At 48.3% G+C, this 23,549-nt stretch overlaps 2 protein-coding genes across 2 annotated transcripts in view; both read left to right on the top strand.

The window, feature by feature from the left end:
- Window positions 1-16,448, top strand: part of LOC122364976 (ceramide phosphoethanolamine synthase-like) — a 29,647-nt gene extending 13,199 nt beyond the window's left edge. Inside the window, exons 4-7 of the mRNA XM_043335857.1 lie at window positions 6,205-6,564; window positions 12,082-12,282; window positions 14,754-14,876; window positions 15,350-16,448. Of these exons, the coding sequence (XP_043191792.1) occupies window positions 6,205-6,564; window positions 12,082-12,282; window positions 14,754-14,876; window positions 15,350-15,448 (783 nt within the window). The 3' untranslated portion in view covers window positions 15,449-16,448. The remainder of the gene's footprint in view (window positions 1-6,204; window positions 6,565-12,081; window positions 12,283-14,753; window positions 14,877-15,349) is intronic.
- A 5,462-nt stretch (window positions 16,449-21,910) lies between these two features.
- LOC122364682 (zinc finger protein 830-like) overlaps window positions 21,911-23,549 on the top strand; it is a 51,027-nt gene continuing 49,388 nt past the window's right edge. The window contains exon 1 of the mRNA XM_043335337.1: window positions 21,911-22,380. Coding sequence (XP_043191272.1) covers window positions 22,259-22,380 — 122 coding nt within the window. The 5' untranslated portion in view covers window positions 21,911-22,258. The remainder of the gene's footprint in view (window positions 22,381-23,549) is intronic.

Here is a 23,549-nt window from a genome sequence, read left to right as displayed (position 1 = left end):
TTTTTTTGGTCCTAGATCAATATTTGACCTACTTATGACCGGTCAAAGGTCAAATTTTCGGAAAAATCTAACTTTTTCAGATTTCCGCGCCGACTGCGGCAAAACGGTAAGAGATATCGACTTGAAACCTTCACTTTTGTGATCCTTGATCAATTCTCTATCGTTTGGTGTGTATTTCGATGTCATAACTCTAAAAATGATGCGTTGGGAGCATCGGAAGTCTGCAAGGTCATTTGTGCATTGGGTCACGTCAGGCGTGTGACGTCACTGACCTGACCCTGACCCAAGATGAATTACAAGAAACAACCGACGATGCCTGAAATGGATAGCAAATTCGAATTCAGGGCATCAAAATACTCCGAAAAGGCATACAAGTGCAAGAAGTCATTACAGGTCAACCGAGGTCACTGACCTTACCTTGACCTTTAGTAACCTTCAAAATGTCAACGGACATTGTGCAAATGTCAAATTAGCCAGTTGTGATTCTAAAACAATCCATCAGTGTGTCAGGTCAGTCGGCATTTATACCAATGTGAAACAATCTCCAATTTAGCGTAAATCTGGCCGGAGGTTGTTCCCTTTATGACGTCATAACTCCGTGACCTGACATGACCTTGACAAAAAAATACCAAAAGTTGCGCAAAGAATGCCCCAAAGGGTACTGAAAATTAGAGCAGGCTATCTGAAACGGTTCGGCGTGTGGCTAAGAAAAACCTCAGGGGGTTGCACCACCCCCCCCCCCTACATGGGCGAGGGTAAAGTTAGGCGACTTCATTTATGCCGTCACTAAGGTCACAGGAGTTTTCACCAAAAAGTCCCGATCAAATTGAGCTGGCGAGTCGGGAAGCCATAGTGGACTTGTGAGGACCTACCGAATCGAATAAGCGATATGACCTCCTTGAGCCAGCCTCGTGGCCTGAGTGACTCTGCCCTGACATGACCTGAAGTGAACACCTTAAATTGACCTCAACGAAAACAAAGCGTATACTATTCGACGCGCTTGAGCATGCAAAACTCGATGGTGCCATTATCTTGGCTCTGTAACCACTTATGGTGAAGTTGTTTACCAAAAACCGATCCCGCGACTTGGAGCACTTATACTGACCTCAGAGTTTATCAGTTGACCTGAGACATTCAACTTGGGTACCAGTTGCTGCATCTCATACGACGCACGCGCTCAGTTTTATACGCAAGGCGCTAGCTCGATTAGGGACAAAAAGACGGAGAGGGGTCGTAATCCCCCCCCCCCTCGGCCGGGGTATATGAAGAAAACCCAAAATTCCGCTGAGGGTTAAGCACTGAAGTGATATATTATGATGCGAGAAGGTATAGGTCAAAACAAGTATGCACACGAGCGGATGTGAGTAAAACTGTGTTTGAGGTATGCCTTTTTATTATACATTCGATTTGCTTTAGTTATTGGTAAGAACAGATACAGCCAAGAAGAGCGCCCCTGAAGAAAAAGGTGGCGCACCGGACGGGTGCGATTTTAAAGTCTATAAGGTCAGTCGTGGACCTCTAAGTTCGGATCAAGCGCTGCATGTTAGGGGTAAAAAAATGGGGGCAAAAAAGCATCCCGATTTTGGCAGCATCGTCATGCTTTGTCACGGCACTCATCCACTCCCTCGGCCGAATTATTATTTCCTTTTTGTATTGAGTTCTGGCATAATCCCGCGCATTATGCTGCATGTTGTTTGCCATGAAAAAACAATGCATGTCCAGCTACGTTCTACGCAGTACGCACTAACCTAACCACCATCCCACCATCTACCACTAACCGCCATCCCGTTCTGTGCTCCCTTCCACCCCACACGAATCAGCCGAGATACTAGTCAGTCGGGCTAGCGCTATCCTATTTCTGAAAATCGGTTCGGATTTGATATACTCTCAGCAGTTTTGGTCGGTATCGGTTTGGTATTGGTTTCCAAAATTTATGAAATTGACATCACTACTAGCCACCATCCCGTTCTCTGCTCCCCTTCCGCTCCACACACATCAGCCGAGCTACAAATCCACCCCTCCCGTCATGACTGCACAGCGCTAAAACCCAGAGCCGAGACTTCCCGAGCGCGACCTCTGACCCCACGCGGTCCGAAGGGTCGGCCGATGCCTAAGGGCGCGCCGCGCGCCGGCCACCCGGATAGCCTCTGCCGAGTCTCCCTTTCATACACCGTTTACTACGCGCTCGATTCATTCATGATTCTGTGTTTCCTCGTTCCTCTCGTTAGATGGCTCTACTGATGCCATAGGCGATCCCAGGAAGATTGCGGCCAGAATACCCCAAACGGCAGAAAATGAGGTTTTTGGTGAATATCTCGGAAAGTATTTGGCATACAACGATGCAATTTCACAGTTTCGTGGTAAATGTGCATACACATAATTCGGGTTGATACTTATGCATTTGAACATTATATAGGACCAGGTATGTCCGAAAAAGCAAAACCAACAAGACTTTTACTGGAGAACCGTACATACGCGAGCGGATGCAGTTCTGGGTCACCGCGCGGGTGGACGGTGCCATTTGAGTAGTGCGTTTGGTAATTGATAACGCCATCCGGTGCCGATTCAGCGTGACGGCTTTGGACGTTTTGGTACGGTAACAAAAAGTGTGTGAAAATGACAGTGCACATCTAGTAAGGTTATCAATGGGTATCCGGACCAAACGAGCCATATAACCCCGCGATTGAAACGCGACTCATCCCCAACATCATATACCCTGCCACACCCTTCACAGAGCATTGCTGCTGGTGTAAATTTGTGTCTACATGTAGCAGAATTTACATGGCATTAAGTCCAATAAGAATTTTGTTGGTGATTTAAAGGCTGCTAGATATTTGGCTGGTGCAATTGTTATCCGTACTCTACATTCTAAATGCATGCCTATTCTTCGTCCATATTTTATTGTATTTGATCCAGGGCTTTGTGCCATTTTATATAAAAGTAACACAAGTGTATCCACGTGACGATTGTCACCCGGTTTTAGGGAAATCCATTCCAGCAAAACATGTTGCTATATGCCAATTTTGGCTTCTTTAGTACGATAGAAAAGGTACATAGGTATGGATGCTGCCCAAATGTAGACTGCTTCTTTTGCCCTTTTGCGAACTCCTAAATACACGTCAGACCGGAAACACGTCAAAATAATTATCATATAACGCATCATGCTGGTTTCTATTTTTGCGAATCCAGCGCTCCATGGCTCGGCGCACCGGCTTCAGATTGCACCCACTTAACCCTCGCCCTGGCAGGGCATTTTTCATAACACGGCCTGGCAGGGGGGGGGGTCGATGCGACCCCCCCTCGCGATTGGCTCCTATGGCACCTAGAAACACCAAATTTGGTAGGTAGGTGGGCCCCCTGGAGTTCTCGCCCCTGTGCAAATTTGGTTGCTCTAGGTCAATATTTAGGGGGATTTTGGGGGGTATAAATGTAAAAATTTCGCTAAAAACAGGTCAAAAGTTTTTCGCTTATAACTTTTGATCTAATTAAGATAGACCAAAAAGAAAAGCATCAGTGAACTCAGCACGTCAAGGCGCGTCGAATGATATACTTTTCAGCTTGCTTAAGTGTACTTAAAGTTTTTCTTAAATTTTAAGTAAACTTAAATTAATAAATTAAGTTAAAGTTAACCAAATTGCATCATATCGCATATCATTCGATTCGGCTGATCACCAGGAACACATTGATACCATTTTTTAAGCTCTAGCGTCATTATGTGCCAAGTTATTGGCAAAAACGTCATTTGACCTCAGTTGACCTCATTTGACCTGACCCATGGATAAGTACACCAAACAAAGAAGCACCAAGTGACCTGCTGTTAAGTACTGTGGTTTAAAAGCACAAAAGTGATAGAACGAAGCGGATATCTCCAGTATTTTCCGAATTCAGTATTTTCCCATAGGCTTAACATTACGACGTAATGACCTCTAACTGACCTCAGGTCAGTGACCTCAAAAAAACCGAACTATATGTTATACAACTCGGTGAACTTAGCACATCCTGAAAGTTTGAAGGAAATCCGTGCAAAACTGTGAGTTGGACAGGTGCAAAAAGAAAATTGAAATTTGACCATGACCTTGTACCGGTTTTTCTGACCTGGTGACCTGACCCAAGGTCACCCGGACCTGAAATTTTCAGGTCATATGTAAAAAGGTTGCCCCATAGGCTGTGCCAAATTTGGCGGCGCTGCGCGCCGCCGTTTTTACGCTATCTTTGAAAAACCTTAGGGGGGGTCGCATCGACCCCCCCCCTGCCAGGGCGAGGGTTAAGTCTGTCCAAGGATGGTGTATAAATTTTAAGAATTGTAAGGACGTTGTCCGCAAAAAAAAACTAGCTTGTCTCCAGTCTCCTCCTCCAAATATAAAGCTATTGCAGCAAAATCCTGCAATCGTATTCGTCATGCTCGCTGGCTGCTGAAATAGCTCGCAGCATTTGGTTCCATTCACACCTAAACATAGATCGCATTATCCCTTAGGCAGGCCGAAAACACTCCGCCATAACTGCGGAATTATTTAGGTCTTGTTGCAATCACTCGCCAGCTTATATCCGGTCGCCATTAGAGCCATCATGCCGCCGGCAAGTCAGATGAATATCTTCCAAAGTTGGTGTCTGCGCTGCCGAGCTCCTCTCGCTTGTTGCTGTGCTGGGAGACCTACCACTTGGGATTAATCGAAACTCATGAGGCGTACGTGAGGCGTAACTGTCTGCAAGTCAGCCAGTTACGCCTCACGTCTCTTAGTGGGCCACATTGCACAATGCACATGACTTCCAGCTTTTCAGAGGGGGAAATTGGGGCGGTATATTTATACTCGTCTGGTTTTGGTTATATCTTTTTCGCTATATTTATTGCTTTTTTTGGCAATCAGCTCACCTATAATCGGATCTTTTTACTGTACTGTATGTATTTACACACTTCTATGGTACACACATTACCATAGCATTGCTTGCAGCGTGCACTAGTTTCAATGTATTTATTGTACCGAGACGTTCTTAGAAGGCAATGCGTTCGCCTTATAGCCGAATCATCACGTGGCCTGTTGCTCGATGTGCAGTAAAACTTTCTTGATTAGTTTGCTTCTTTGAATACGTCTTGGCTATCCAAATCACCCTACCTCTTGTTTGGCGGCGCGACGTCTTTAGTGGCATGTGCGCGCAGGTAGTGAATGAGCACCAGGATGGGGCTATAGGTATGTATCATTCCTGCCCACCACCGGGCGCTCAGCTGCCCGCGTCCATTGTCGGCAGTCGGCACCCATGTTCGTTCAGCTGCGTATTGTCGTCGATGGCGTCTGCCTACCTGCCTATCGACCACCAGAGCGGCTGTTTTCGGCGTGTAAGACCGGTCACCTGTGGCCGGCGCCCAGCTCATCGAGCGGGCCCGGCAGCGGTCGCCGTTAATTTTGCGGTGTCCAAACACGGGCCGACGGACCGACTGTGACCGGTGCGACGGCGCGCCGCGCCACTGTAATTACTGCGCCGCCATCGACGACAGAGTCGTAAAACAGAGTGACCCGGCGCGGAGGGAAGGCTGCGGCACGGGTGGTGCACTTAGTGATCAGGTGGAGGGCGTTTGCTGGAGAAATTATGGGGTCGTTTTTTGAAACAATAACTTGAAGTACTGGTGCGATATGCGTGCCAGGTTAGGTACTAGGGAAACGCGGCGAGGATCAAATATCGTAGAAATATTCGAAGCTGTGCGCGGGCTCGGTCCGTAATGCGTGTTCACTCTTCGTTTGCCCCAGTTTCGGGTCGTGCCGTCGCATGGTAATCGCCACACATTCTACCCTCCCACGCTACGCCTGCCCTAGTCCGCACCATTCATCGAATAATGCAACGCGTCCATTGGCAGCGTGCAGGCACCTCCGTCCTCGCTGAGCCAGGCAGTGTCTGGTGCCCTGTAGTATCGCTCGGATGGATTTATTTACAAAATGCCCCCACATGCTTCCGTTCTGTAACTTACGTCACGCTACACGGTAGCTCCGTAGACTTCCACTTTGGTTACACTTCACACCCGCCCCCTCACACTCGCGATTGACTCACAGTACCTACCAAGCAAATCTCACACAAAGTTCCCGCGAGGATTTCCCGTCTCTTTCTTTCGCCTTACTTGCTCACATCTTCCCTCTCACCTCTTTCGCCCTTCCTGCTCATCTCACCCCATCACGACTCACGTCTCACAGCTGCTCCCTGTCTTTCTGCCGTCAGGTGACTCACTTCACGGAGACGTTCTCGTTCATCACGCCCAACGTTGTGAGCATCTCTCGTGTGTTCCTCATTTTGCCGGGTCTGCGGCTGCTGCTCTCCGAGTCGCTCGGCTGCCGGCAGTCGGGCGTGGCCATCATCCTAGTCGGCGAGTGGATGGACGCGCTGGACGGCTTCCTGGCGCGGCTGCGCGCCGCCAACCAGGCCATGACGTCAGAGGTGGGCGCGCTGGGATACTACCTGGACGGTATCTGCGACGGCGTCAGCGCCGTGGCCATCCTGGTGGTGTGTATGGTGCAGCTGAAGAGGCACCCGCCGCGGCAGAGCGGCCACCCGCTCCAGCTGCCCGTCATCTGCAATAAGGTGAGGAGAGGGGAGTGGTAATGGGGAGAGGGAAGGGAGAAATGACAGGGTGTTTGAGATGTAGCCGTATGTGGCGAGATGAGATTGAGTCAGGTGGGGTCGAGCTTGAAACGACAAACCAAAGGTGAGGGAGTTTCTTTGTAGTTCAATCGATTAAAATATGGTGAACTGAGGTGGGTTAGGTTAGCTCAGTCAGTCTTTGGTTCTGTAGACCACTGACCAGCTGGGAAACGATCAGGCAGGTGAATAAGACGCAATGGAAATTACTTAGTGCTGCGATTAGGCCGGCCAGACCCAAATGGCAATGCCCGTATTCAACACTTCTCTGTGCCATGTGAGTCGAAAAAGTCCCGAGGGGAAATTGCGCCGTCTCCTCTGGGTCTGGCAAGCATGGTTTCAGTTTGTCAAACAGGAAGTCTGAAGTTTGCTTGAAGTTGAACAAGCTCGCTTATTTGAACTTTGCAAAGCGGCTGTAACGAGTTCTTACGGCGTAGATATTGGGTGGACCTTGCGGTGGTTGGAAGTGGTTCACTTCCACTGGGACATACGAAGGCAGAACTTTGTTCTAGACGTTGAAAGGCATTCGTGGCCCACCTGAAAGGGCACCTATTGTTCTCATCTTCCATGAGAATGTCCGTTAACTTGTTTCTGTACATCATACCTTGCATCATACTCTTGTATTCACAAACATTCTGAATTCGGGTTGTGATTTCCTTGCACACTACTTTCTTGGTATCCTCTTCCTTTGCCGTGGCACCTGTAGTACCGCTGTAATAATTTTACCTTTTATGCACAGAGTGTGTTCATTGTTTTCGTGGTCCACCTATATTCAGTGAGATCGATCAACTACTGATGGCCAAACATTTGTAAGGGTGAGCTAGGCTGCTGAACGTGCGACTATTCATAATTACTGGTGTGGTGAATTTTTGATCATGGAATGGAGTGGATCACGCATGGGGCGGTCCTGTTACTCCATTCAAATGAGCGCTTTTCACTTAATCCATTATCCCAGTTCCGATGGCGAGATATCTGGTAAAATGTTTTGCTGAGAAACGTGTGATAGGTGTCAATAGACAATGACGCCAAGTTCCAAATCCTACCTCACTTGCTGAAAGTAGAATACCGATGTGTGTCCCTATAGCTTTGTATTTCATATTTATTCGTTAATGAAAATGTATGTTGATGCTTGGTGTTGGGCTTTGAGAAAATAATGCATAGTAAATTACAGAATACCTTATCTGAGCCCATTTTCATTTCACATAGCTCGTAGTAAAATAGTTCGGATTTCAATCAGAGCGTAGCTCAGCCACGTCTTTTGTGGGCATGTTCATTGTAGTCAAACCTCTCGGCTTTTCCGATAGGCTGTTACTGCAAATCTTCATCGGCTGCTACTGCCGAGGACTGGTGGATCGATTTCGCGGTGTTCAATCAGCACTCGCTGTAGCAGAGCATCAGGCCCCGCGACCTCGTTGTAACCTCGCTCGGCCCTCCATTCGAATCCATCCACGGTGAATTGCGGTGCATTCGATGCCCATCACTGCGCTCTGTTGACTGCCACCGCACGCACGCAGCGCGGGGCCGCGTGCTCCAGTGTCCCCTCCCCCGGAGCCGGCAGCCGGCCTGGCCCGGCCGCGGACCGCCAGCGCTGCACCGTGCGTGCTGTCGTGGCGGCAACCGGTCACGATATCGGCCAATGATACTGATCTGTCGGACCATCCAACGATAGACGTCATTATTGGACAGACAGAGTGGGTTGCTTTTTTGCGGGGGGGGGGGGGGTTCGCTGCTTTTCGGTCCTCAGCTACAGATAGGCGTTCGCTGATGAATCCTCCTTCACCGCCACACAAGTTTAAATGTATCTATAAGCGTGTCTAACCTGATAATTAATGCATAGGATCGGGAGAACTAACCGGTCACTGTGACTTAGGTAATAGGTATTTGATGCTCTCATGTGCTTTGTATTCGAGTCTCATGAACAGTGGGCTATGAACCGCACCTGTGACCTGACCTTTTGCGGCGGCAGGCGCTATAGCCAGTAGTCATCTTTCATCCCCGACAGGAGGTCGTATCTCAATCCATGGGGTGAAGAAAGCACCGGGAATCCCCTGCCTGAGTAAGCGGCTGACGCAGTCTTCAGCTGATTGCTCTACCGAGCAGAAAGGTATCCATGTCGTTAGCATTAAGCATTTTACCGTCCCATATGCGATTTGACGGATTTTCGCTATGGATGCCGCCATGACGCTGTGTTGGTTGCCATAGTGCTCCGCTGAACATTGCGTGCCCCTCGCCATCATTCAGCCCTTCGCCTACTAAAGGTAGAGGCAGTAGCTCTATGCGTTTGCGTAGCGCGTGTCCCCGTTCCTTCATGATTTATGGCCGCGTCCATTGAGCTGCCCGTGGTGGGCGATGGAACTATTGCCCTGCGCTTCTCAAAACTACTTACGTAGATTGCGTGACAACAGGCTGTCCGGCGGCCCAGCTCAAATTGCGCGTGTGCTTTCTGGATTGTTATCGCACAGGTGTTCCGTTTCATTATGTTCGTGTTGGTTGACTGGGGGTTGCCATGTTAGCTTCATTTAAAACCCTATCACAGGCGTTACAAAATTACGAGCCATGCTTCTGACACGCTTTCCTAATAGCCAATTAACTCTGTTGACGGTTATGTGACCGTTGCGAGTCTGTGCTGTATGGACGTTGGTGTTGCCTACCTTCCTGTCTGAACTACATGGGACCCAGCGCAAAACTAGCAGTCTACCTGGTTCTGCAGGGGTTTGTGGCTCTAACAGCGGTACAGCTAGCCCTGCAGCGTTTATGCCCCGAGCAGCGTTATGACTAGACCTGGTGACCTGGTCAGTGAGGTCGAGTCAACGGGTCAGCAGGTCAGCGCGCGGCACCTCGGGTCTAGAGAGTCGGCAGCTCGCGTCTACATGAAAGGTCGGCAACTCGGGTCTAGATGGCTGGCAGCTCGCGTCCCCAAGGCTGGGAACATAAGTTCCAAAGGTCTCTGGCAGATGCTCAAAGGTCCCTACGGAATTTAAGGAACTGATGAATGAATGAATTGAAGATAAGGACCACCCATAGCGTCGTCAGCCCACGTGCATAGAGTCAACAGGTCGATTTCAAGCCCCAGCATGCCGTGGCCTGTGATAACTGCTGACTGTGCTCGCGGAAAACCCGGTCAGGCGGTCAGACGGACCCTCCACAGGTCAGCCGTCTGTTGGACCACGCCCGCGCAGGTGGTGGGCAGGCGAAACTCCGCCGATTAGATAGGGCACTGTGTGCCGACTCGCTCGCCGACCGGCCGACGGGGCCTTATCGGTGTTGGTTCTCCTCACCCCGGAGTGCCCATTCGGCCGGTGGTCGGCCCCATGCGCCCCACTGGCCGGTGAGTGGTGCCGGTCGAGCACACATCACCGGTCGACAATCGATGATACCGACCCTCGCCCGCTGATAGTGGGCTCGTAACGACCGACCAGGCTCCGCCGGCCGTCAATGAAGCATCCCTCGGAGGTGATACTGATGGTGGCGGAAGACAGGCTATTGACAAACCAAACAAGGCAATGGGTGCGACTCGGTAGAACAGCAAATAATACTCGGACATTGAACCCATGCATGGGGACGATGCTAATGCAAACGCTGGCGTGGTAATTTAGACTTAGACCAACACTGCGCTAAAGAACAGACCATGACAGAGTGCTCGTGGCGGTTTGCAGCGAGCGAGGCCTCGGCGGGTCAGGTCGTTAGTGCGTTGGATGGCATTGGTGGACAGGAATGCAGGTCCGGAGTCCGAACCACGGTGCCATGAGCACAGCTTGGTCTTACAATCCACGCTGGCGACGAGGGTCTTTGTGCAGTTGTAACTCGGCTAGTTCGCACGCCTGCAGTTTTGGGTGTTGTGGCTCTTCTTTCGTTATTCTAGCGCGGACTTGAGCAGAAGAAAGAAAAGAAGAACCGTAAAGCCCTATGAAATTCTAGAATCAGACTTTTCTATCCTAACACTTGTATCCCGGCAGCCATTATTTTGAATTCTTATTGGAGCTATCTTTACCTCCCTGTTGGAGTTCGCTCGAATATTTGGCGCCAATTTAGTTTGTTGTGTGCCAATAACGACTGAGGGAGTGTTGGCAGCGGTGGAGGGTCAGATTGGCCACGTGACCCAGCAGGGCCTATCCCAACCCACCACGTGATGCCGTATTGGCACCATTTGGGGTACGGGCATAGCAACTGACATGGATGTGTTTCACATGGAACTGATGCCTAGAAGACAATAATAATTAAAGGAAGGATTTGGAGTAACTTCGGTCTCTTGAGCTCCATTTTCCCTATCTTTTAGTCTCCACTGCTGGGGATGTGCGATTCGGGTAGTAAATAACGCACCCACACCATCGTTCAAATTGTCAGAGCAGCTGCACTATCAGAGCAGATAAGCCAGCTCATGGCGCTGACAACCTAATAGAGGCCAGCAAGAAGATATGGTAGCCTTGTGCGCGCATTAGCTGGCTTAACATGGGTGACAAGGGCTGCTCCTGCAGCAGTGTGTCTGCAGCCTGCATATTGCATTCATTCGGCCGCATGGCCACTCGACAAGTGTCACATTAAATATTTAGCTGAACCTCATCCAACGCGTGGTATGTTACGTTGAAGTCACAACATTGGCTGCTGCACAGCATAATAAAATATGTTGGGTTTGTAGGTTCTAATTATAACTCAGTGGGAATGAGGCCGTCATTAAGTAACTTAGTTGTTACATTGCTCATGCTGAACCCTGTACTTCCCTTTCCGGTAAACCCTCCCGTTCCTCCCGCTAACATCTGCTTTTCCTCTCGGTGAACTCTCGTTTCTCACCGTCGCTCGATTACATCGGTGACCTTTGACCCCTATCTCATTCTCCTTCCCCAGGCCTCACCGCTGACCCATCACGGTCTCCGCTGACCTCGCATGGTCCCGTTAATCTCTAGTCTCCTCTAACATCAAAAACCGTCTCTGCTGACTTCTTATCCTCTCCGCTGACCTCTCATGATTTCAGCTGATCCTCACTGCCTCCGCTGATCAATGTCTCCACTGACCATTACGACCTCCCGTGACCTCGCGTTGACACCCTAGACCTCTATCGTCTCCTTTGGCCTCACATGTCTCCTTTGACCTCTATTATCTCTGGCCTCCCAATCTGTTCTCTGGCCTCTGCCATCTCATTTGATCTCTTACTGTCTCCGCTGATCTCTCGCTGTCTATATGACCTCTGACGTCTCCGCTGACCTGTCAATGTCTCCACCGACCTCCCATGGTCTCCGCTGACCTATTATCAACTCCTTGAATTCTCACTATCCTCTCTGCCCTCCCACTGTCTTTTCTGGCCTCTCACGGTTTCCGCTGATCTCTCACTGTCTCATATCCTTACACCCTTTCCTCTGACTTCCATTGTCTCCTATCCTCTCGCCTTTTCCCTCCGACCTCCATTGTCTCCTCTAACCTCTCACCGTCTCCTCTGACCTTTTTCGTCTCCCTCTCTGCTTCCAGGTGGAGAGTAAGATGCAGGAGAGCAAGGAGAGTCTGCTGGGCGGCGGACCGGTGGGCGGACCGCGCGTGCCGGTACCGGCGCGCGCCATCACCATCACCATGTTCCTGTTCGGCTTCCAGCTACTGCTGGCGTCGGTGGGATGGAACCACGCCATCGCCGGATACCAGCAGCTACTGGAGAATGGCGACGGTTCGCATACGGTACGGGTGGGGTGAAGGGAGAGGTGGAGGCTAGAGGATGGGAGAGGGGAGGGAGAGGGATAGAGCTGAAGGGCGATAGAGAGGTGGAAGGACGGTAGATGGTGTAGAGGCGAGGATATGTAGATCAGAGAGTAAGACCACCAGGCTGGGATGTGGGCAGTGACTAAATAACAGTCAGAGACATAGAGACAAGAGGTGAATCAAGGACATATCATGCGGTCAATAACCGACGCTGAGCACGGGATTTCGAAACTTTGGGCATAGTTTCTGCACATAACTGTAGAGCGTGACCTAAGGAACGCGCTCCAAGAAGTCATAGTTCACTCTGCCTCAGAGGTCACAGCTCGGTCAAACGCAATGGACGTCCAAACGCGGCCTCAAAGCTCGACAGAAATGAGCTTACTTACTTCGTAGCGGGACTTGGACCGCAGACGTCAGTCCCGACCGGGCTGGATTTAGTTCCAGTTCCCCTGGTTCTGTTGACCATACCTCGTGGCTGGCGCGAAGCCACGAACAGCAAATGTCTGGCAAAGATCGTTGTTCTGACCTTCCCCGAGGGTGACGATCTTCACACGAATTCACACGGCCGGTTATGGGCGTGAACGTGATGGCGCCAGGCTTCTCACGAGTCACGTGTAACCTTCACACGCTGATGGTACATTAATGCTCAATGACAACTTCACACGCCCACGGGTGCACGACCGGGCTCAGTTCGCGTGGCTTCATAAAACATGCATCCGAGTACTTTACATGAAACCCTGCCCGCTTCTTCTTCGTTTGGTGAAGGGAGTATTGGTGACAAGAAGCGGCCACGTCTTTTGTACGGTCCGTAACGATTTATAATCTCTGCTTGCTTCAAAATTAGTGGCCGACTTATTGACCGCCCTCGCTGTATATTACGTTGAATGTTTTCCCAGTTGAAGCCCAGAAGGCTGGGCTCAAATTGCATTTGACTGACGAATAACACGCCATGCATCTTGTGATATGGATTTTCCCGTCACCATCGCTCAGTCTCGCCGGCTTTGAACTGTTTTCGAAGCTTGACTCGTTTTCATTGCAGTTTTTCAGCGACACTGGGCGTCGAGCTGGGTATTGATCACACAGACACACTTGCGCACTCACATACAAACGCGCACTTGCGCACAACTCATCGGAGGTTAAACTTGCTTATTTAGTGGTCAGAGTCGTCCGTTGCGATGCACAGCGTGCGTTACCTTCGTTTGTGAACCGGACTTGTTGGTCCGGTCGCCAATGTGCCGTTAGGTGTTGCCCGTTACGTACGGTTTGTTCAAATGATTTCCAGACACGAGCGTCGCGTGATGGCTGCCCGAAACGTGCGAGGCACACACGACATGTTCCGACAGCGGCGACAGACAGAGTTACCGCGAGCTGCGCGTGCCCGACCGAGGGGCGAACGGGTAGCTAATGTGCGGCCTGCATGGGGAGCGTGTTACACTTTTCCGTCATTCGCTATTACTGCATACACTTTCGTGGTGCTGGGTCGATGTCAAAGTTGACTTTCGGCGTCCGATTTCTAGATGATAGTTTGTTATATTTTGGCCTAAATAAAACTGTTTTTGTTTGGCATAAGTTTTGCATAAGTTTTGATGCCGTATGCTTTTCTGAACGATGAACTGGACATACTTGAAAGACAAATCTAAATCTCGTTCTTTCTGAAGGTGAATTCCGAGCTAGCTGAAATAGTTATCGAGCAGCTTGAGATACAGTGTCACCTGCCCACCTGTATGTTCAGCTCTCAGAGCTGCTTTTGGCACAATTACCTATGTTATCACCTTGTTTTGAAAGCAAAAATATCCGATTCACCTCCTGGCTCTCGCTTTTCCTATCGTACCAATCTCAGGCGGTCCTTGCAAAAATGGTGATATGATGCGAGGTATAATGTGTTCTTGTGGCCTCATTTTGCGTCTCAACTGGTCATCGTTATGCTAGTTGAAGCCGCAATGTTCCGTGCTGACCGCACCCCCTGACCGTAGCGTATTGACCCGGCTACCAGAGTATGTAAGTTATGATTGTGTCCCTGTGCCTGTGTGGCCCAGGTAACAGTTTTCACTCGGCTGTGATTGATGTGTGCTCCACCGCTGTTCCATTGTGCGTGCTGTTGGGACTGTGTGGCAGTGTGTGTATATCGGCTGGGCACTGAGCAGTGGGCAGCCTTCATTATATATGTGTATGCTATTGTGTGTAGATTAATGAGTGTTTTGAATTGACGCGCGACAAAGCTATGCCTGACAGCGTTGCCAGTTACCACGAAAACAGCACAGCCGATGTCGTAAAATTATGCATTGTTGATCGATATTACGAATGGTTCTGGCAAGACATTTCCGCTGTAATTCCAGATAATCATACATGTGTGCATGTTGTGTGGGGCCATTTATTACCTGGCATCATTACTTTCTGGAACGGTGTCCTTGTGTCTCAGCTATTCACCAGCGGTCTATATGTGTTCGCAGGCGAAACAGTTGGCAGTGCTACAGGCAGCCTCCACTTGGATTCTGATGTGGTTCTGGCGCGTCGCCTGTTTCCACATGCTAATGCACTGTTTCCTCATAGCGGTGTTCTTCGATAAACTGTGGGTGAGTGCTGAGGGCAGTGTTGAGTTGTTGAGTATTCATGGAAAATGGAACCGTGAGGAAATGACATGGCGACGAGCTGAATGGGACCACATTTTGTCCATTGTTGCTTAGATGGTGATGCAGTTCATGTGAATGGACTATATTGATAGATCGTGATAAAAGCTACGTGCTTCCATGAGCTAACGTTATAACAACTCTTTTAAATATGAAACAACGGACTAATATGCATTATTTTTCATTGATACTCGATTTCATTTTGATATACTTTTGGTCTGAATGGTTAAATGGGTGGGTTCGGTCCCTACAGCCTGTTGCATAGGACCACGGGTCCACCAACCGACGACCGCCCCAGGACCACCGATCTGCTGGCTGTTGGATGACACATCTTTCACTATATATTTCGCTATTCGCTACATCGGCTGTGCAGCTTGAAACTTGACACGACTGGAACTGACTTACTCTTGCCGTTGCAGGAGTTCCTGACGAACCTGCGGTTTATCGGCTACGTGGCATTAACAGCGCTCATTGTTCTCAACGAGCTGCATTTGCAGGCCATTCAGTCGTACTTCTAGCTGGGGTCCGTCGGTACGCGCGCGGGGCGCCCCCTGGAACCGTGATGATCGTTATGCTACACCGCCGCGCGGCGTCCCTGTGAGGATCTTTGGTCTGTAACCGGACGCTGCCGCGGTGTGGTAGTGCCGAGTCGGGTGTGTACTAGCTAGTCTGAGAGGCGGCCGAGCTGTCTGGGGGTGTCAAATGACTGAGCTCTGCGGCTGAGGCAGCGCTGACTTTAGTGGGCATTGTGCACTTTGCAGAGCCGACTGTGGCGTACAGGTGGCGCCTCTTGACTGAGCTTTGCGGACGCGCCGCCGCGACTGGGCGTACCGTCGCTGTGAGGGAACCTGGGGTCCTAGTCGAGACAGAAGTCAGGGGCTGCCGTCCATCCTACTGTGTACCACTAGTCCGCTGGTGTGGCGCTCACGATGCCAACATATGCCATGGCGATCACGCTGTATACTCGTACTGCGCGTGGCGCGCGCTCTCTCCTTTCGAGTGTTGTCCGCGTGCCGGGCGGCGGAGCTTTGCCCGGCCCGTGGCGCTGCTGCCGGCCGTCATATCGCTGCTGTACTGCGCCGAGTCTGCTCCCGCCAGCCGGCGTCGGCACACGCACGGCATAACCTTCCATAACGTGATTGTCTCTGTGAAAAAATGAACGTGTACCTTTACGATGCAATCATTGTTACGTGTTATTGTTACTAGAGCTGTCCCGGTTAGTGTCACATAGCAGCACACTGTTTAGCCTATAGGTGTCGTGTCATTTGGGGGAGGTGCGTGGCGGCATGATTCCATTTTGAACTGTGAGTTGTGGTTTTAGAAACGTTTAGAGGAGCTTAGAGCCTTTTGAGAAGCAACGTCTCGAATTGCCTTTTCTCGGTGTCAATTGTAGTGTGTGATGTTTGGTCATGTGATTTGCGTACAGAGGTAGCTTTTGCGTGGGTGCAGGCAGCAGCAGCTGCGTTGTTTTCTGAAGTGTACTTTTAAATATAAAGCTAATACATATTACATGATTTATCACAATGTTTACATCAGGTATTTGTTTATGATTTATCCGGTTGCATCAGCGATTTTAGTGTCATCTTACTGCATTAGCGTCGCCACGGGGGGGCAAGCGGGGCAGCTTGCCCCCCCAACCTCGGACCGGGCACCCCCTGAGATCGATACAGATCCGATGAGATTTTGGAGTCGCGAAAAAATGGGGGTACCTTTCTGAGAATGCCTGTGAGGTCAGACTCGTTCAAGCCAGAGTCGGAGTCGCAGTCGCCAACATCGTCAAAACACCGACTCCAGACTCGGAAGTGTCAATACTGTGATTTATTTCATGTTCCTCGTTGGTTTTTTATTACATTTTATAGCTGATTTTCATAAGTTTTGAAGTGCTGATACAAAATTTGCGTTCAAAGCGTGACACTGAATCTTCGGGCCTTTCTCAACTCTCGTCAAATGTCTGCGACAGACTCAAGTACCGTTCAAGTGCCACAGGGCTCATGACTGCTTGCTTTTCACACAGGCTCCGAAGGAGCTCCACTGAGCTCTAAGAAGCCTTCAGAGGGCCCAAACCGGCCTCTGAGAGTCCCACTGGCGTTCATATTCTCTGAGGGCCCATACAGGAATCTTTGAGGACCTTACACATGCGTAGACCTCTGAAGGGCCACACGGATCTTTGAGGATACTTTCAAATATTTCTGAGAACCTTAGGCCTCTGATAGCTCAGCCGAGCTTTTGAGGCGACAGATTTTGCTGAGCCTAAGCCTGCAGTTTAGGGGTCACGACTCGGGTGTGCCTCTGAGGGTCCCAGCACATGTTTCTTATGTCCCTATGTAGGGTCCTTAGGGATTCGACACAGACCTCCAGGGTTCACACTGCTATTTGAGGGCTCCCTGCTCACCCTGGGCCTGGTCTCTTAGCGCCCGCCGCCGGCGCCGCCCACACTGGCTTCTGAGTGTCCCACCTTGGGCTCGGAAAGCCCTAAAGCACCACATATGTACACGTAACTATTTGGGGTGACCAGCGCCGATTTTCAGGATCCTAAGCAGGCTTCTGAGAGCCCACACTGACCCTGAGTGGCCTAAAATGGCCTGGAAGTCCCAAGCCTATCGCTAAAGGATCCCTTGCCGCTATGCCGTGCGAAATTTTGGTTCCGTTAAACGTCTTTTCTTCGCGTTTGCAGCGCTTCCCTACACACGGAAAACGAGAAACTTTTTGTTCACACTACACCTCCTCTCACTGGAGCAAAGATGAATTACTTCCGATTCACACTTCCGACATTCACTCTCCGCTGAAAGCCCTACTTAGCTTCAATCGGCGGCTGGGATAAGCCCTATGCATTTTACGTAGAACCTCTGCATGCATGCGTGAATGAAAGTTTCAGCAAGGTGATTCGCTTAAGCTGAGCGTTTAACCTTTTTATGATCATGAGCGACGAGCGTCTGCACAGGGGCTCTCCAGGGTGCGTCGGCAAGCGCAGCCATTGTGATTCTACCGGTCGTTTTTTGTTCAAAAATTTAAAAAAATAAATTTTCTGTAAAAAAATGGCAAGTCATAGCTACAAGGAAAACCTTGTCACCATCGTATTCCTCGCACCATTGCGCGTTGAATGATATGTAAAATGAATGAGTAACGACTGGAGGAAGGCAAGATTTAACCATAGGTGGGCACCGTTCCCCAAAATTGTAACTTCGTTACTCGTTCCTCCGTTCCCTCAAAACGTGACTTCCGTTACTCGTTCCTCCGTTCCTCTGTATATAATGTAACGGAAGTTCTTTTAGTCCGTTACTCCGTTACAGCAAAATAAAAAACGTTAAAATGTTGGGTATTTCAAACATTTTTGAGACCATTCTGACCCAACTAAACCTACCGAGAAAGCGGAATGCCCACCGTAGCGTTGTCAGCGTGGCCACGGACCTTTTTGATATGTTCTGGCGTTACCTTTTTTCCATTGAAAAAACGTACAAAATTGAAGTTTACTTGAACCCAAATAAAACTGGCGCAATGTGTACCGCCACCTTCAGCTTCAAAACGTTCCTTGTTTCAAGCTCTATCAATATCAGTCGGCTAATCGTGCATTTATTAAAAACTGAGGTGGTACCTGGGGGGTAGAAGCACCCAAAGTCGGGTCTCTTTAACGTTGGGTTGGTGGTGAAATTCAATGATTTGGGACTTTGCTGGCTTCCTCGTCTTACATTATATCAGTGGGTACGCCACCTTCAAGCTATACTGATAGAGCTATCAATTCTAAAACTACTGGCGCTTGTTTCGGCATCATTCGACAAATACCCAACTGGTACCTTGGGGGTAAAAAAAAACTTCCGACTGGAAAATATAGAGGAAGGTCATGAGTTCAAATCTCATCGCCGACGGAGTTTTTGCGTGTTCGGGTATTAATATGACCGAACGCGTTTACCACTAACCACCGATATCTTAAGAGCCAATGATCCCTACCAAGTCCCGCGAGGTGACATTCGATAGGACTCTCCAAGACCTTTCCAAGGCGTACTTAATTTAAAGATCAAGGTCAGGCTTTATGTTAAGCATGCCGCTTCTGTATGGTGTAGCCCACGGCCAGCAATATCGGCGGCCTCTGCTCGAAATTCAGCCGAAGAGAGCGTTTTGAACTAGTGTACATAGATACTCGATCAGCAGAAGTGCGATAATAAGTACGTGTCCGGGGTCAAAGTTAGAGTCTTCAAAGAAGCAATGGCGCCCATAGTGCTGAAGGTGTCACAACAGTGGAAGAAAATCCTCAGAAAATAAGACATTTGTGATGACTATTGGAAATATTGAAAGACAATATTGTAAAAAATATTTTTAGGACTCTGTTGATTGTATTTCAACTCGATTGGTACTACTTCATTCGCCATGACGTCTTTTATTTTCATGGCCATCACTACATCCCCCAATTACGGAACGGCTGTGCGTGCGGCCCGGGTGTTCCGTTATTACGGAAGGCGCCCAGCTGGTGGCCGCGCTGACAACGCTACGCCAAATCTACCAAGGCAGTGGGCACTGATTGGACACTAAACCTTGGAACGTCTGGTGGTACTGATGCGCATCACTTGTCCCCGGCCAGATGCCGGTTGCACTTCACGAACACTAGACGTTCCAGGTTGGCATCTGAGAGCATAGGCGGCGGAACGGGGGGGGGGGGGGGGCACCGGCGCACCGTGCCCCCTTTGATTTTGGCATTTTAACATTAGCCCTATGTGCGTTGCATGGAAAGAATGGGACAAAAAGTCGGCAGTGCCCCCCCCCTCTCCCTTAAAGGGACTATCCCACCTTCTAAAATGTTGTTAAAACCAGTTAAATTGTGCCCGACTTTATAGATTGGATGACCAGGAACACGGTTCTGGCATTTATTTTTCATTAAACATCTTAGGCTTCCCATATTCCAAACACAAACTTTCAAATATGTGACGTCACAGCCCAAAATTACCTCCTTCCCCAGGCCACATTACTGTCATAAAGCTGATTCTTTTTACTCTTTAGGCACCACAACAAAGTTCAGACCAAGTTTTAAGCGATTTTTCAACGAACAAACCCATTTAAATCAGAATGACTAAACGAGGTGACGTCTCACTAACGGTCGCTCCATGTTGAAGATAGGGCCTTGTACAAGGCCCATTTTCAAATGAAGGGAACGAATTTCTTCAACACCAAGAGGCCGCGGGGGTTGCAACCTAGATAGATAGTGGTTTCTGAACCTCGCCGCAAACTTGGCTATCTCAACTCAAACCCCATGTTAAATGTGGGATAGTCCCTTTAATTGAAGATGTTCCGCTGCCACTTTCTGAGAGGGTAGCCCTTTTTGCACGTAGCACATCTTTTCCCATTGAGAACATGCGCTCTACTGAGGCGCTTGAAGGGACGCCCGTGTTGAACTTTGCGAACACATACTGCAACGCCGGCTCATTGCGGAAGGCCAGTACACTGTACAGTGTACACTGAGGCCATCTTCCGTCTTCAAGTCAGGGCTGCTCAATAATCCACTATTCCGCTGCTGCATTAATGTCTGTGGGTTAGCTGAAAGATCAACCCGCTCGGACAACGAAAAGTAACGGAGGAACGAAGGAACGGACTAAACTGTTAACTTGTAACGGAGGAACGAACAACCAATGTAACGGAAGTTACTTGGTCCGTTACCCTTTTTAAAATGTAACGAGTCCGTTCCTCCGTTCCTAAAAATTGTAACGGCGTTCCGGAACGGAGGAACGGAGGAACGGATCGTGCCCACCTATGGATTTAACACAAAAGTTGATTTTGCCCCCCCCCCCAACCGAAAATCTCTGGCGACGCCTATGTCTTAGCGTCAAATAGCTTTTGGCTTACGGAGTACGGACGTCATTTACGTCATTCACGTCATTTACAGCCGCGTGATTAAATCGCTGATGAGAAATCATTAACAGGCAATGAATGAACGATAGATTGCTCAAACCAGATGTGATATTTTCTGGTCATCACTCATCATTTATACCGCGTTCGATGTCTCTAGGATGACGAAGATTCTACGTCGTCCGGCCAATCCCGTTCAAGGTCAGCCGGGGCTCGGCTGCAGTTATGAAATGTCATTGGCCGGACGGCGTAGAATCCAAGGTAGAAGCTTCGTCGTCCGAGAGGCTTCGAACGCGGGGTTAGTCGATTTATAAGCAAAATTCTACAACCTCAACACTGCTTCTGTGTTTCAACTTTCAGCTTTGCTATTGGAAGGTCTTTCCTGGGTGTCGACCAGGCTCAGGCCGGTTTCTTTAGCGCCCCAGGTACTTGTTAGGAATATGACTAAAAATGAAAATAAAATTAGAAAAAAGGACGGAAAAACGGCAATAAGTGGCAAGTGCATTTTTTGCCGGCGCTTTTGTGCCCGGTTCTCATGTGACGTCACAAGATCACCAAAGATAAACATGTGACTTACAGTCACGTCATTTAAAGGAAATAGTTCACTTTTTAACATGGGTTTTGAACTGGAATAGCAGTTCCGTAGCTTGGGCTGAGACGAGCATAAATCAGGAGCTTTTACAGCCCAACGATCACCCTAGGCAAAGATATTCTATTTCTCGTCCCGAAAAGGTGTCTTGCGTTGAGGATGTGTGCCTTGCATATATTTCCATCCAGTATGAAAAGAGCATGGGTCCCGAAAATTCTTCAGAAACTAGAGAAATTATCTACGAGAACTCTAGAGAAATTCTCGTACTGATCAATTAGGACATTCAGGGGAACATTATCAGATCGAGCAGATCGCCCAAATGCCGGTGGCTGCGATAATTTCTCTGTTTCTGAAGAATTTTCGGGACCCATGCTCTTTTCATACTGGATCGCGTGTGCCTTACAGAAACTGAAAAGTTCTTCCTATATCAAAATATAGAAAATAATATTTTGTTATAAAAAGGTTTTATTTTCTTTGCTGATTATTTTGAACATAAAAAATCATAAATCTGTTGCAAAAAAAAAAAATAATTTCGTGAAAGTGAACTATTTCCTTTAACACGATGTTGAAAGTGCGACAAATTCGACGCACTGGGAGAACAACACAAAAAAAAAACATTGTTGCTGCGCTGCTGTTTTGCTGTGTTGTGATTTTTGAATATTTCCAGTTAAATCTGTTAAAATTAATAATGCAGGTCAATTGGAGCAATGGAAATGTCATGTGTTGAAGACAAGTTCATGATCAGTCTTGTTGTGCTTGACACTGATTGTCAGAATGTTGCGGTGGAAGTCGACCTGCAGTCTGCGCGCTCCATTCCAGTGCCTGGCCCAGGCCAGTAATTAAATTTGTAGTTTGTGTGAAGACCTCCACATCAAATAAGGTTTTTGTTTTGCTACTATCAACAAAAATGTCACTGGGCGGTAGAAGTAATCCAGCAGTGGGAAAAGCTGATTTGAGACGACTTATGCAGCAAAAGAAGCAAGATGCACTGCTGCAACGTCCAAAGAAGATTGATTCTCCACTTGCAAAATATCCTTTACTGCAATCTTCATGCTGTGCTGCATTAATCAACATGTTGAGATCTACTGCCCAATCTCACCAGTACCGTAGAAATGATTTGGCAGCACTGGCCGGATGTTATGGCACTGATATCAAAGATGCCTCTTTATTTGCATTCAAGCTAATCTTGCCCAATTATTTTGATAGTGTGAATGATCATAAATGTCTCCTGAAATTTGAAAGAAAACAAAGGAATGCTGAATAGTTTTGAATGTTACCAAATGCGGTAAACTCATATTTACGGCATTTGGTGGGATTGAGCCCTGGAAAGGATACTAATACCATTACTGTAGCTCTAACAACAAGCTTATATCAATATTTCATTGTGAAACTCTGAGCATTTTTCATCAGCTCAATATTCTTTTTTGAGCTCATCATTAAGAGTTTGAGTTTGTTAGTGGTTTCAGTGGAAGATTTAGGTTAATCTTTCCATCATTGATAAGAATATAAGTAAGAGTAGCTGAGAATAGTAAAGAGTAAGAGGTGATACTTAAGACCTTTGCAAAGCCATTCACATTTTGTACATATCTCAAGTGCTGCTGATTAAAGGAAATAGTTCACTTTCACGAAATTATTTTTTTGCAACGGATTTATGATTTTTTATGTTCAAAATAATCAGCAAAGAAAATAAAACCTTTTTATAACAAAATATTATTTTCTATATTTTGATATAGGAAGAACTTTTCAGTTTCTGTAAGGCACACGCAATCCAGTATGAAAAGAGCATGGGTCCCGAAAAATCTTCAGAAACAGAGAAATTATCGCAGCCACCGGCATTTGGGCGATCTGCTCGATCTGATAATGTTCCCCTGAATGTCCTAATTGATCAGTACGAGAATTTCTCTAGAGTTCTCGTAGATAATTTCTCTAGTTTCTGAAGAATTTTCGGGACCCATGCTCTTTTCATACTGGATGGAAATATATGCAAGGCACACATCCTCAACGCAAGACACCTTTTTCGGGACGAGAAATAGAATATCTTTGCCTAGGGTGATCGTTGGGCTGTAAAAGCTCCTGATTTATGCTCGTCTCAGCCCAAGCTACGGAACTGCTATTCCAGTTCAAAACCCATGTTAAAAAGTGAACTATTTCCTTTAAGAGTAGATAAAAGAGTCTTTCCATGTGACCTGATCACCCAG

The sequence above is a fragment of the Amphibalanus amphitrite genome, unplaced genomic scaffold (genome assembly GCF_019059575.1).
Source record: "Amphibalanus amphitrite isolate SeventyFive unplaced genomic scaffold, NRLGWU_Aamphi_draft 000003F_arrow, whole genome shotgun sequence".
Classification (NCBI taxonomy): domain Eukaryota; kingdom Metazoa; phylum Arthropoda; class Thecostraca; order Balanomorpha; family Balanidae; genus Amphibalanus; species Amphibalanus amphitrite.
The sequence above is the reverse complement of the archived record's forward strand: the minus strand, read 5'-3'. Positions and strand labels throughout refer to the sequence as shown.